The sequence below is a fragment of the Thalassophryne amazonica genome, chromosome 8 (genome assembly GCF_902500255.1).
Source record: "Thalassophryne amazonica chromosome 8, fThaAma1.1, whole genome shotgun sequence".
Lineage (NCBI taxonomy): Eukaryota > Metazoa > Chordata > Actinopteri > Batrachoidiformes > Batrachoididae > Thalassophryne > Thalassophryne amazonica.
The window spans coordinates 50,261,970-50,276,585 of NC_047110.1; the positions used below are offsets into that span (position 1 = coordinate 50,261,970).

The 14,616-nt window shown below is 46.9% G+C and overlaps 1 protein-coding gene across 1 annotated transcript; it reads left to right on the forward strand.

The window, feature by feature from the left end:
- The first annotated feature begins 6,137 nt into the window (after positions 1 to 6,137).
- LOC117515573 (aromatase) lies at positions 6,138 to 14,345 on the forward strand. Its single transcript, XM_034176191.1, has 9 exons — positions 6,138 to 6,272; positions 6,432 to 6,582; positions 6,666 to 6,820; positions 12,632 to 12,808; positions 12,903 to 13,017; positions 13,095 to 13,209; positions 13,281 to 13,443; positions 13,518 to 13,759; positions 13,828 to 14,345. The coding sequence occupies exons 1-9, from the start codon at positions 6,170 to 6,172 to the stop codon at positions 14,068 to 14,070; spliced, it is 1,464 nt and encodes a 487-aa protein (XP_034032082.1). The 5' UTR covers positions 6,138 to 6,169; the 3' UTR covers positions 14,071 to 14,345.
- The last annotated feature ends 271 nt before the right edge of the window (positions 14,346 to 14,616 follow it).

The window sequence follows — 14,616 nt, forward strand, 5'->3', positions numbered from 1 at the left end:
GATTTCTCGGCGAGGAGGTGGAGTTGCCGTCCGGCCTTTATGGTGATGGTGATGAGATGAATGAGTGACAGCTGGTGTTGAGGATGAGTGACGGCTGTCACTCCCAGTGGCTCTGGCGCCCTCTTGTGCTTGAAGCCCGCACTCCAAGCAGGGCGCCATCTGGTGGTGGTGGGCTAGCAGTACCTCCTCTTCAGCGGCCCACACAACAGGACCCCCCCCTGAACGGGCGCCTCCTGGCGCCCGACCAGGCTTGTCCGGGTGGCGACGATAGAAATCGGCCAGGAGGGCCGGATCCAGGATGAAGCTCCTCTTCACCCAGGAGCGTTCTTCGGGTCCGTAACCCTCCCAGTCCACCAAGTACTGAAAACCCCGACCCTTCCGACGGACGTCCAGGAGCCGACGAACAGTCCATGCCGGCTCCCCGTCGATGATCCGGGCAGGAGGTGGGTCGGGTCCAGGGGTGCAGAGCGGTGAGGTGTGGTATGGCTTGAGTTTGGAAACATGAAAAACCGGATGGATCCGCAGTGAAGCCGGGAGTGTCAGCTTCACTGCGGCCGGACTGAGGATCTTGGCGATGGGGAACGGCCCGATGAAACGGTCCTTGAGTTTGTGGGATGTCACCTGGAGCGGGATGTCCTTGGTGGATAACCACACCTCCTGCCCCGGTTGGTATGCAGGGGCCGGGGAACGCCGGCGATCTGCATGGGCCTTGGCCCTCGTCCGGGCCTGCAACAGGGCAGAGCGGGCGGTCCGCCACACCCGGCGGCACCTCCGCAGGTGGGCCTGGACTGAGGGTACCCCGACCTCTCCCTCCACAAGTGGGAATAACGGGGGCTGGTAGCCCAGACACACTTCAAAGGGGGAGAGGCCGGTGGCAGAAGATACTTGGCTGTTGTGAGCGTACTCGATCCAGGCCAGATGGTTACTCCAGGCCGCCGGGTGCGCGGAGGTGACACAACGAAGAGCCTGTTCAAGGTCCTGGTTCGCCCGCTCTGCCTGGCCGTTCGTCTGTGGGTGATACCCGGACGAGAGACGTACGGTGGCCCCCAGCTCCTTACAAAAACTCCTCCAGACTTGTGAGGAAAACTGGGGACCACGATCCGAGACGATGTCCGACGGTATCCCATGCAGATGCACGACGTGGCGGACCAGGAGGTCTGCCGTCTTCTGGGCCGTCGGGAGCTTCGGGAGGGCCACGAAGTGGGCCGCCTTGGAGAATCGGTCCACTACCGTCAGTATGGCGGTGTTGCCCTGGGACGGCGGGAGGCCCGTGACGAAGTCCAGGCCGATGTGGGACCAGGGGCGATGAGGCACAGGCAGGGGTTGGAGGAGACCCCTGGTCTTGTGATGGTCCACCTTGCCCCTGGCACAGGTGGTGCAGGCCTGGACGTAGTCCCGGACGTCGGCTTCCAGTGACGCCCACCAGAAGCGCTGCTGGACTATTGCCACGGTCCTACGCACTCCGGGATGACAGGAGAGCTTGGATCCGTGGCAGAAGTCCAAGACGGCAGCCCTAGCCTCTGGTGGGACGTAGAGTCTGTTCTTCGGACCGTCTCCCGGGTCCGGGTTCTTTGCCTGGGCCTCCCGGACGATCTCCTCCACGTCCCAGGTGAGGGTGGCCACGACAGTGGACTCGGGAAGGATGGTGTCGATGGGGTCCGACAACTCGGCCTTGGCCTCCTCTTCGTGCACCCGGGACAATGCATCGGATCGTTGATTCCTGGTCCCGGGGCGGTAGGTGATCCGGAAGTCAAAGCGCGCGAAGAACAGGGACCAGCGGGCTTGCCTGGGGTTCAGCCGCTTGGCGGTCCGGATGTACTCCAGGTTCCGGTGGTCCGTAAAAACCGTGAAAGGCCCCGTAGCTCCCTCCAACAGGTGTCTCCACTCTTCTAGAGCCTCCTTCACCGCGAGGAGTTCTCGATTGCCCACGTCATAATTCCGTTCAGCGGGGGTCAACCTGCGGGAATAGTAGGCACAAGGATGGAGAACCTTATCGGACTCCCCGCTCTGGGACAGCACGGCTCCTATTCCTGAGTCTGAGGCGTCCACCTCCACTACAAACTGGCGATTAGGATCAGGCTGCACCAGAACTGGAGCAGACGAAAATCTGCGTTTCAACTCCCTAAACGCGGCTTCGCACCGGTCCGACCAGGTGAAGGGGACTTTGGTGGAGGTCAGGGCGGTCAGGGGGCTAACAACCTGACTGTAACCCTTAATGAACCTCCTGTAGAAGTTTGCAAAGCCGAGGAACTGTTGCAGCTTCCTACGGCTTTTTGGTTGGGGCCAATCCCTCACCGCCGCAACCTTGGCCGGATCCGGGGTGACGGAGTTGGAGGAGATGATAAACCCCAAGAAGGACAAAGAAGTGCGGTGAAACTCACACTTCTCGCCCTTCACAAACAGCCGGTTTTCTAACAACCGCTGTAGGACCTGACGTACATGTCGGACATGGGTCTCAGGATCCGGGGAAAAGATGAGTATATCATCCAGGTATACGAAGACAAACCGATGCAGGAAGTCCCGCAAGACGTCGTTAACCAATGCTTGGAACGTCGCGGGCGCATTGGTAAGACCAAACGGCATGACCAGGTACTCAAAATGACCTAACGGGGTGTTAAATGCCGTCTTCCATTCGTCTCCCTTCCGGATCCGAACTATGTGGTACGCATTCCTAAGATCGAGTTTGGTGAATATCTTGGCTCCATGCAGGGGTGTGAACACCGAATCCAAGAGGGGCAATGGGTATCGATTGCGAACCGTGATCTCGTTCAATCCCCTGTAATCGATGCATGGACGAAGTCCGCCGTCTTTCTTACCCACAAAAAAGAAACCAGCACCCATCGGGGAGGTGGAGTTCCGGATCAACCCGGCGGCCAAGGAGTCCCGGATGTAGGTCTCCATTGATTCGCGTTCCAGACGTGAGAGGTTGTACAGTCTACTGGACGGGTACTCAACGTCCGGAATCAAATCAATGGCACAATCGTACGGTCGGTGCGGTGGAAGAGTGAGCGCCAGATCTTTGCTGAAGACGTCAGCCAGATCATGGTACTCCCCTGGCACCGCCGTCAGATTGGGAGGGATTTTAACCTCCTCCTTAGCCGTGATCCCGGGAGGAACCGAGGATCCTAAACACTCCCGGTGGCAGGTTTCGCTCCACTGCACCACGGCCCCAGACGGCCAATCGATCCGGGGATTGTGCTTCACCATCCAAGGAAAACCCAAAATCACTCGGGAGGTAGAAGGTGTCACGTAAAACACTATCTCCTCCCGGTGATTCCCAGACACAACCAGGGTCACAGGCTGGGTCCGGTGTGTGATTAGCGGGAGTAGAGTGCCATCTAGTGCCCGTACCTTCAAGGGCGAAGGCAGAGCCACTAGAGGGAGCCCCACTTCCTTTGCCCATCTGCTATCCAACAGATTCCCTTCGGACCCCGTGTCCACCAGTGCTGGGGCGTGAAGGGTTAAATCCCCACTCAGGATTAACACTGGGATTCGTGCTGATTTGCGGGGTTTCCCCGTGCACATGTTATGGCCCACCCTTAGCCCAGTTTCTAAGGACGGGCGTTGGTGTTTGACCGTTTGGGGCAGTCTTTTAACATGTGTTCACATGAGCCACAGTAAAAACATTCCCCGCGGGCCAGTCTCCTTTGTCTGATATCAGATCTCACTTTGGCCCTGCTCGTGTCCATAGCTTCGTCAGCAGGGGGAGCTGTTGCCACACGGAGCCCACTGGCAATGGAGCGTGGGGACGACGTCACCCTTTCAGACCCGGAAGAGAGAGGGACGGCTTATGCCCGGCCACGCCCCCCGGCCTGCTCCCGACGGTGTTCATTCAAGCGGTTGTCTAAGCGTATAACCAGAGTGACAAGCCCGTCGAAAGTCTGCGGTTCGTCCTTAGCCAGTAAATGCTCCTTCAGTACTGGAGACAGTCCGCTTATGAAGGCAGCGCGGAGCGCAACGTCATTCCAACCCGACCTCGCAGCCGCGATGCGGAAGTCGACAGCGTAATCAGCTGCGCTCCGACGCCCCTGTCTCAGTGACAGCAGCACGGTCGAGGCGGTCTCGCCTCTGTTGGGATGATCAAACACCTGTTTGAATTCCCGTATAAACCCAGCGTATGACGTCAGAAGCCATGACTGCTGTTCCCAGAGCGCTGTAGCCCAAGCGCGTGCCTCACCTCGAAGCAGATTAATTACATAAGCCACCCGGGTGGCGTCTGCTGCGTACATGACTGGACGCTGTGAAAAAACGAGCGAACACTGCATTAAGAAGTCTGCGCATGTTTCCACACAGCCTCCGTACGGTTCGGGAGGACTTATGTAAGCTTCAGGGGACGGTGGGGGGGGTAGTTGAACGGCCAATGGAACATCTACATTAGGCCCCGGGCCAGCAGGAGGAGACACTGCAGCGACGCTCGACTCGCGTGCTTCCACTCTGGCGGTGAGAGCCTCCATCCTCTGATTGAGGATTGCATTTTGCTCGGTTACCAGCTGTAACTGAGCAGTGAAAGCGGTAAGGATTTGCTGCAGATCACTTACCACGCCTCCTGCTGACGCCTGCGCTCCTTGTTCTCCCATTGGCTGTTCAAGCTGTGGTTGACGCCCCTCGGGATCCATGACGAATGGCCGAGAAATCCTGTTGGGAAGGTGTCGTAACACGGACCCACAACAGGGGGCGCAAATGAACGGACAATGGATAAGAGAAGGAGTAACAATTTAATGTTGCGAAAAAACACAACGGAATATAAACAAGAGTAATGCCAATCATACACAAGAGGACTGCGGGCAGGCTTGAAGATAGGAGACCTCGGATGAACGAAGAGCCGGGGCCCACACCGCTTCTACCACCAACGGCCTGAAGAACACCGAAGCCGCCAAGCCCTGAGTCCCCAGGTGGTCTCTGTCCTCTGTTGTCGGCCCTGGTACTGCTGGCAGACAGAAACAGAAGGTGGTGAGTGTGAGTCCTCACACCCAGCAACGTCTTTACTTGTGAAGCTCCCGTTTGTCCCTCTCCTGGGTCTTCACGGGTTTGCAACTGCACACAGAACAATAGTAGATTAATACGTGATCACAGCAGAGAATTACCTCTAATCGTAGAAGATTTCTCGGCAAGGAGGTGGAGTTGCCGTCCGGCCTTTATGGTGATGGTGATGAGATGAATGAGTGACAGCTGGTGTTGAGGATGAGTGACGGCTGTCACTCCCAGTGGCTCTGGCGCCCTCTTGTGCTTGAAGCCCGCACTCCAAGCAGGGCACCATCTGGTGGTGGTGGGCCAGCAGTACCTCCTCTTCAGCGGCCCACACAACAGTAATTGCTGCCAAAGGTGCATCAAGAAAGTATTGAGCAAAGGGTGTGGATACTTATGTGCATGTGATTTCCTGTTTCATTTTTTTTATAAATTTGCAAAAATTACGGGGTGTTGTGAGTACAATTTTGAGGGAAAAATTATTTTCTCCACTTTGGAATAAGGCTGTAACATAAGAAAATGTGGACGAAGTGAAGCACTGTGAATATTTTCCACATGCACTGTAAGCTGCCTGAATCCACAAAATTGTTCTGTCAGTCACTGCCCAAAATTAATGACCATAGGTGAGGATAGGAGCGCAGACAGAGTCTCTGTATTTATCATCAATAAATCCAATTTGTTTCAAACTCATATGAATGAGTTTAAGAGACAAATATGCCGACATTAAGTTGATTTGTGTTAAATGTTTGCAGTCCAAATGCATGAAAATCTTATCATCAATTAAAATGCACAAAGCTCATAAACATGCCTACTTATTTTTTTAATGTGATATGTCTCAACTTGCTGTCCCATTCCAAGTATTTATACCATATTGAACCCTTGCAGCCTCTTGCACTCAATCACTTTCCATGTGAGACCCTTTAAATCTGTGAGGGTTCTGGGGTCAGGGTTTAGGGGAGACATTGAGACTGGGCCTTTCACACTTGTACGCCATTGAACCGGTTTCAAAAGTGTTGCATTCCAGAACTATAGGACAAAAGCATTGTAATTAATGAAAGGCTGCCCAGAGTTTAAAGTTCTGACATATGGATGATTTCTGGCTGAAGCAGATTCTTTCAAATAAATGGTCAAATATACACACTGTGCCTCCTCTGGTGTGTGTCTGACTGGAGATTTGAAGACACCGCAGTCGTTCATCAGCACTATGGAGGCCAACTCAGCATGTACAGGCACTGCACTCCTGCTTCTGCTGCTCCTCCTGCTGCTCCTCACCATATGGAGGCGCTCAGACCAGCCAAACATACCAGGTAAGACAGTTCACCTCTGACAGCAGCAACATGTTTGAAATATTATGTGTTTTGTAACAATTGAGAAACAAAAACTGAGGCTAACTTCGATTTAATGTGTCACATTAGTGATTAAATCATTAAAGTGAGAATGGTGACTCACCTCAGTCTGTCTGCCAGGGCCTTATTTCTGTGCAGGTCTCGGTCCCATTCTGTCTTACAGCAGATTTATCTGGACTGGGATAGGAACTGCATGCAACTACTACAATAACAAATACGGCAGTACTGTCCGCGTCTGGATTAATGGCGAGGAAACCCTCATTATCAGCAAGCAAGTCGATCAGAGAAACAAAAGTCTTCACAGTTTAAACAGTACGTCATCATTAATGCCAAAATAAACTCTTTCTCTTGCAGGTCATCAAAAGTGTATCACATCCTGAGGAGCCCTCACTATGTGTCCCGATTTGGGAGCAAAAAAGGGTTGGAATGTATTGGAATGGAAGGGAGAGGTATCATTTTTAATAATGATGTACCACTGTGGAAAAAAGCACGAACATACTTTACTAAAGGTGAGGATTATCACACAAATTCTGTGGAATACAGTTTAACATGAACTTGACTGATCCCACAGTGGGGGAAATCACTTGTAGCAGCACCAAGAGTCGTACAGTAGTAAAGAAAAAGAAAAACATTTACATAAAATGTGACTAAAGTATATTGCAATGTTTGCTGGTATGTCCATAAATACCAATGTGAACAGATTACGTGAAAAATAGAAAAAATTTCAATACCGGTACCAATACAGATACCTTCACTTTGATACCAGTTCCTGAAGGATACTTTGTTCGATACCAGTTTCATAAGATCAATTCTAACAAAAAGAAAATTACATTACACATAGTAAAAATCTTGAGTTTTATTTTTCAGCTTTGGTAATTTTCCACTCCAAGCGGTTTTCTTACAGAAAAATAACCAACAAATAATTTCCAGTGCAAAAGAACACTTGAAAACACTTGTTTTTGTCAAAAACATTTCCTTTCAGACATTTTGGCATGAAAGTCTCTCCATATCTCTAAGCTGAGCTCAGCCAGCTGCTGCACGTCAGAGCAGGACGTCTAATTTTGGGAGAAAAAAAAACATTTTGATCGATCTCTATCTTTCTAACGTGACTTGGCAGGGAGTTGCGCAGCATTTGGAGCTGTTTGAACAGAACGGAGGAAGATTCTTGTTTCTTTCTCACAATAAGACAGGAGTTCCAAGTTAGTGACTTTAATCCGCACAAAAGTGACTCATGATTGACATATTTTAATTGCTCTGAGAGGGGTTAAGAAGCGGATTTGCCGCTTCTGAAAGGCAGCGAAGCAAATAACCAAAGCGGTGGGTCAGAACTGTGCTTTATTGCTTCAAGCTTCCAAGTGATGCACATTGTTGGATGTTGGATGTTGGTCGTTGCGGACCACTCTTTTTGCACGTGATTAACCTCTGGGTACCGAAACTTAGCACCGAAAGACGAGGCATGTTTCAATACTCGGTACTACCGAAGTATTTCAGTCGGTGCCACAAAAGAACTGAAGTTCGGTACCTAGCCCTAAGTATGTGTAGATATGGTAAAATTATTGCACAGGATAAATTGCACAATTGTGCATGTAATAAAGTACAAAAGGTGTCAGTAGAGGTAGTGGATAGTGTAAAATCAGCTGGTGATTACGGTGCTAGAAACAAAATCAGCAGGTGATTATGGTGCTAGAAATATTATGAGGTATTATACAGTCTGACTGCAGTTGGAATAAATGACCTGTGGAGGCATTCTGTTTTGCACAGAGGGTGCAGGAATTTATTACTGAAGGAGCTGCTTAAGGCTCCCACAGTCTCATGTAAAGGGTGTGAGGGGTTGCCTGTAATTGATGTCAGCTTAGCTAACACTTAACATCTAACAGTTAAGATCATATGTTTATGAGGGAAGCAAATATTGAGGTATCAAGAGAGGATTGGGGAGACTTGAATAGCTACCAATGGAAAACCACTAACTCACTGTTCTGGAGGGAATATGGATGGATGAATATAATTTGTTTTTTTGCTACTCCAGCTCAGAGAACGTATGGAGATACCAAGTGCTGGCGATCCTGTGGTGCTACTAACGCAGATCACTTTCATGTCTTCTGGGGATACCCTTTAATATCTCATTATTGGACAGAAATTAAAAAAGTAATTGATGAGGTGATGAAAATTAAGTTACCAATTCAGTTTGAAATGATGTATCTTGGGAAAGTTGAAACATTTGAATTTAAAAAGAGGAGACGATTATAAATTTATAAGAATTATGCTATTGGCTAGTAAAAAAGTAATAACCAGAAGATGGCAAAGTGATCTGCTGCCTAAAGTGGAAGAATGGTTTGATGTAATGTTAAGCATTTATAATATGGAGAAATTAACAGCATCACTAAGATTGGAAGTTGAAAAATTTAACAGTATCTGGGAAGGATGGTTAAAATATATTAGACAACACAGAACTGATTTTGTTTAGGATTGGTTGAGATGTCTGGAGGGTTAAATATCAGTATATGTAGATATAGATAGAAGTTCATGTATGTATTTATAGGTCTGTGTGTGTTGGTACATGTATGGGGCATAGAAGATTGTACGTTGTGTATAAAAGTTTGGAAGGATAGTAATTTAAGGATCATTACTTAGATCGACTGAAGTATCGACTGAAGTTCGTTTGTTGTTAATATTTGTTGTTGTTTTTTTGTTTTCTTTACTTATTACTATTTTCAACAATGTTATTTTTGTCTTCTGTAATTCTACAAAGTGGAAAAGACAATAAAGAATAAATTACAAAAAAAAAATTAAAAAAATCATATGTTTATATACACCTTGACTAAAAACTGTTAAATACAATTTTTCAAAATGCCACACATTTCATGTGACCAAACAACAAGGATGTTAAGTTCATTAGAATGTCTTTCCCCTCTGTACAGAGTTATTCTAAAATAATTAACACATAGATTTAGTACAGTCTTTCTTCACAATGGGTCATAGGTTTATGTACACCGTGTTGACTGCCTTTTGAAACAGCATAGAAGTATAAACAAGATTTCAACATGATTCCTGAAATTTATGTTATTACTTTTAGAATCTCAGAGCTGGGGTGGTGGCCAAGTGGTCAGTGCGCTTGGTTTCATTGCAGGTTGCAGGTTTCCGGTTCCACATTTCTCTGTGTAATGTGGAGTTGTGTCAGGAAGGGCATGCGGTGTAAAACTTGTGCCAAATCAACATGCAGAAACAACTTGAAACTGCTGTAGTGACCCTGAGTGAAAAAACAAGGGAGCAGCCAAAGGGACTTAATTTAAGAATCTTAGAAGGAGTGGCATGGCGACACAAGTGGTTGGCACCAGGGGCGTAGGCAGAAATCATAAAATGGGTGGGCCCAGAAAAAATCAGACGGGCCCAACCTTTGGGGATGTAGGTAAGGTGTAGGTATTATAATACACCGTTTGAAAAAGTGTGCCTCGTTTGGACATCGCAAGCAACGTTATCACTTAGCCTACAGCACTGGCAAAGTGAGCACACAGACGCGACACGTCAGACACAAGTACTCTTCATGGATAATGCAAGCTGCAGTGCAGCGCCACACACACACACACACACATTCAGTGCAAGTCTGGTAGCCTACTTGGCTCAGCCTAAACCCAAAACGTCAATAGGTATTTAAATAAGGCATTGTTTCAAAAATGAATTCCAAGTTTAATGATGAACACATCTCAGCCAACTGCACAGACGCTGTGTGCACAGTTACACAGACGCAAAGTGTCAGACACAAGCACCCCATGGACAATGCAAGCAGCAACGCAATGCTTAGTTATGTAAAGTCCTTTAAAATAAAAATTCAAAATATATCCGCAACATGAAAACAGGTTGGCTCAGCGGCCAAATTATGAAGTTGATAAACAATGGAAACCATGGCTCGGCGGCCAAATTAAAAACCATCAGAACGGACACCAACATGATTTGTGGCAGTTTAATATAATATTAACAATTAGGCCTATTTAGAGAGAAAAAAGTAATTAATGGTCTCACACTTACATTTGATGATTCTTTTTAATGCTACAGCAGGAGACGACGGGGTTTTTGTTGAACTCTCTTATCACGTCATCATAGTCCAACGATTCGGTCAGTTCTCGTTCAAGGGAAAGCACGGAGAGTGCATTCAGTCTGTGAGTCAACATGGATGTTCTGGTGGACGTTTTTACCCATTTAACAGGAGAAAACAGCCGTTCGACAGTGCATGTTGTTATTGGCATTGTGATGAGGGCCAACAGAAGACTATTTATTTGAGGAAAAATGTGCTCCCTCATCTATTGCGGGAGTTACGTTCAAAAATAACCCGCGATAAACGAAATCCACGAAGTAGTCAGCGCTATTCTTTACAATTATTATAGATGTTTTAAGGCTGTAAAACCCCTCACTACACACTTTTCTCAAACAGGCATTAACATTTTCTCACTTTTCTCTCCTGTGTAAACACTCTCTTTTTTCTTCTGTGCGAGAAGATTATAAACAGACACACGCAGAACACAATGCACAGCTCTCCCTTCGCTCACTGCCTCCGGAGGTACGGATGCGGGACCCGCAACGAATCCAAGTCCTCTCTCAGTGGCCATGGAGCTCTGCGGCTGCGATCAACATCTGGATCAAAACAGCGAGCGTAGTCTCTGGACCTGTTGCCAGATTTGGCGCAATTCCGCACAGCAGACAGGAGGAGGTGGCCCGCTGCTGCATTTACCGAGCCCGCAGAAAGCGCATCGGAGGCAGTGACAGCAATCGCGGTGATGCCGACCGGTGCCGCGAACGGCCCGCCTGATAAGGACACAGAACACAATGCGCCGTTAAAAAAAAAAAAAGCATGCAAAATTGCACTTAAAAAATCCGCGAAACTGCGAGGCCGCGAAAGGTGAACTGTGTTATAGTGAGGGACCACTGTACTCTGAAAATGAATTAATAAAAATCACAGAAGATGAACCAGATTTTTTTGACAAAATGTATTAATTGTCGCTCAGTGCTAATGCAATACCATATCATAGGAATACAATGAGGCAACAACAGGTGACTGTCGAGGGTCGACTCAGCCTTCTCATTGGATGGGGCGGGCCTGGCTGACAAGTGGGCGGGCCCAGGCCCATCCAGGCCCACCCTTGGCTACGCGCAAGGTTGGCACACATGCTTCCCAAACAGAAGGTCCCCAGTTCTAGGCCAGCTGTGCCCCCATTCTCTCTGTATATCTGGAATTGTGTCAGCAAAAGTATCAGGCGTGAAATATCTGCTAAATCAGTTTGCAGATCAGTACTGGATCTGCTGTTGTGACCCTGAATAAAAATGTGACAAATCAAAAGGAGCATAATTGTCATAATTAAATGTTAGTTGGGGGAATTGTGGTTGTATTTAAGGGTCTGCATGTAAAGCCAGTGCTTTTTCCCCCCTCGGTTTAAGACACTGGGAAAAACCAAATAATGAAACCTAGGCAAAAATATAAGAATATTGGGAACATAATGATTTTAGTTTGCAATTGATCACCAGGACAAAGAATGGAGGAATATTAACTGGTCAGGTAAAAATGGAACTACGTATTCATCCATATTGATGAATGCATGGAGTAAAAAAAGGCTGAAGCTCTTATTCCAAAGAACTTGTGTGTCATCTGGGATCACGTTGTGGGGGACTGGTGCATTTCGTAAAACAAATGACATCATAAAGGAGGAGGATCATCTGAAAAATTAATCAGACAGAACTACAAAAGATGACTGTAACTGGGTCTTCTAATGGGCTATCGTTACCATACTACCAAACCTGTGACATAACAGTTTGTAGAGAACAAAGTGAAAGTGTGGCAGTGGTCAACCCAAAGCCCTGACCAGAATATCATTAAAAAGAAATAAAGGAGTAAATAAAAACTTGTGAAGTGGACTGAGCAAACCTGACTGATTTACACATGTTGTGGAAAAATACTTGCAAACTACTGTTAGAAGCTTATTAGACTGTCATAATAATCTGATTCATGAAAAAAGTAAATGAACATTTCTGAAGCCACTGAAAATCAGATATAGTAAATAAAAATTTCACAAAAGCTGCCCCTTTACTATTATTTCTCATAGGTTTATACAGAAATTACAGATATTCTGACTTGGCACATCAGTTAACAACAAAAACTGGTAAAAATTCAGTCTGAAAGTTTGGTGTATATGTAATATGATTCAATTTTTACATTTATGACTAACCTTCATATCCATGATTTGTCGTTTTCAGCCATCAAAGGCAAATTCTTGCACATTTGTATCTGATCTTGCAGTGCTTTAGTTTTGAACATCTTTGCTGTGGTTTTGCAGCTCTCACAGGCCCTGGTCTCCAGAGGACAGTGGAAATCTGTGTAAACTCCACAACCAAACATCTGGATTGCCTCAGAGACCTGACCGATCCGTCTGGCTATGTGGACTCTCTCAACCTGCTGAGAGCTATTGTGGTGGACATTTCCAACAAGCTATTCCTCGGGGTGCCTCTCAACGGTCAGCTCACACTCACTGGTCTTCCAACAGTAAACATGTTCCAGTTATTGCCAAGGAGCTGCTGAGTGATTTGTCTTCTTTTTTTACACCTTAGAAAAGGAGCTGCTGATGAAAATCCATCACTACTTTGAGACTTGGCAGACAGTTCTGATCAAACCTGATATATTCTTCAAGATTGGTTGGCTGTACAACAAACACAAGAAGGCAGCGTAAGAACCACATTCAGGAGTGTTTCAGCATTTGGCTTGGGATTTCTGTAATGCAATCTCTTCTTTTTTGCCAACAGCCAAGACCTACAAGATGTGATGGACAGTCTTATTGATATTAAAAGAAAGCTCATTAATGAATCAGAGAAGTTGGATGACAATCTTGACTTTGCAACAGAGCTCATCTTGGCCCAGGTCTGTCTGCATTGACAATTTGATACTTTTTGTCCTGATTTTTTTGTGTTAATCATTTTTCTGCTGCACAGAACCATGGGGACCTATCAGCAGACAATGTGAGGCAGTGCGTACTGGAGATGGTGATCGCAGCACCAGACACTCTGTCGATTAGCCTCTTCTTCATGCTGATCCTGCTGAAGCAAAATCCTGAAGTAGAGCAGACAATAGTGGACGAAATGAATGCCATTCTGGGTAAACAGCCACACATGTAATATAATGAGAAATTATGGTACAATAACCCAAGAGACACACATTTCTCTCTGCAGGTGACAAACAAACAGAAAATGTTAATTACCAAAGATTAGAAGTGCTGGAGAAGTTCATCAACGAGTCTTTGCGGTTTCATCCTGTGGTTGACTTCACAATGCGAAAGGCTCTCGAAGACGACGACATCGAAGGCATGAAGATTAGGAAGGGAACCAACATCATTCTCAACATCGGCCTTATGCATAAGACGGAATTCTTCTCAAAACCTAATGAATTCTGCCTGAATAACTTTGACAAAACAGTACGTCATAAACATTTTATAATGTGCCTCTCGGGAAGAAACGAGTCCTTAACGTTCTGTTTCTGCAGGTTCCCAACCGCTTCTTCCAGCCCTTTGGGTGTGGGCCTCGTTCCTGCGTGGGAAAACATATCGCCATGGTGATGATGAAGGCCATCTTGGTGACGCTTCTCTCTCGCTACACAGTGTGTCCTCGCCAGGGCTGCACCCTCAGCAGCATTCGGCAGACCAATGATCTGTCACAGCAGCCCGTGGAAGACGAGCACAGCCTGGCCATGCACTTCATCCCTCGGATGACACAGCCCCAAACATAGACTGTCAACATTACACACGGCACTGCGCAAACATTTTTGGCATCATAGAATTCTGATTAAAATGTAGGTTTTGTTCTTTTTTTTTTTTTTTTTTAATGTAAAGCAGTTCTCACACCTGGCTGAGTTTTTCCAGACCAGCGGTTGGCACGGCTCGTTTTTTTCTCAGTGGATGTCTGCTGTTTTGGCGCAGATCAGTTGGGAAAGGTTGGCTGCTGGATGTCCAGCAACTTCTTACTTTTAAACTCGGACAAGCCCGAAATGATGGTTTTTGGTCCAGCGAGACATCGGCATCAATTTGACCAGATAACGTTTAGCCTAAGCTCGTGTGTCATACATCACACTGACAAAGTGAGTAACCTTGGGATGATTTTTGATCCTACGTTGTCCTTTGACCTCCACATTAGAGATATTACGAGGACTGCTGTCTTTCACCTGCAAAATATAGTGAAAATTTGTCCTATCCTGTCTATGGCTGATGCTGAGACCCTGATGCATTTGTTTCTTCTAAATTGGACTACTGCAATGTTCTATTTTCTGGTTTACCAC

Bases quoted from the DNA above. Each gene is read 5' to 3' on its own strand.
- LOC117515573 (XM_034176191.1), top strand. From the start codon at position 6,170: ATGGAGGCCAACTCAGCATGTACAGGCACTGCACTCCTGCTTCTGCTG. The intron at 6,273-6,431 runs GTAAGACAGTTC...TCTGTCTGCCAG, and splicing joins AGACCAGCCAAACATACCAG to GGCCTTATTTCTGTGCAGGT. The intron at 13,444-13,517 runs GTAAACAGCCAC...TTCTCTCTGCAG, and splicing joins CGAAATGAATGCCATTCTGG to GTGACAAACAAACAGAAAAT.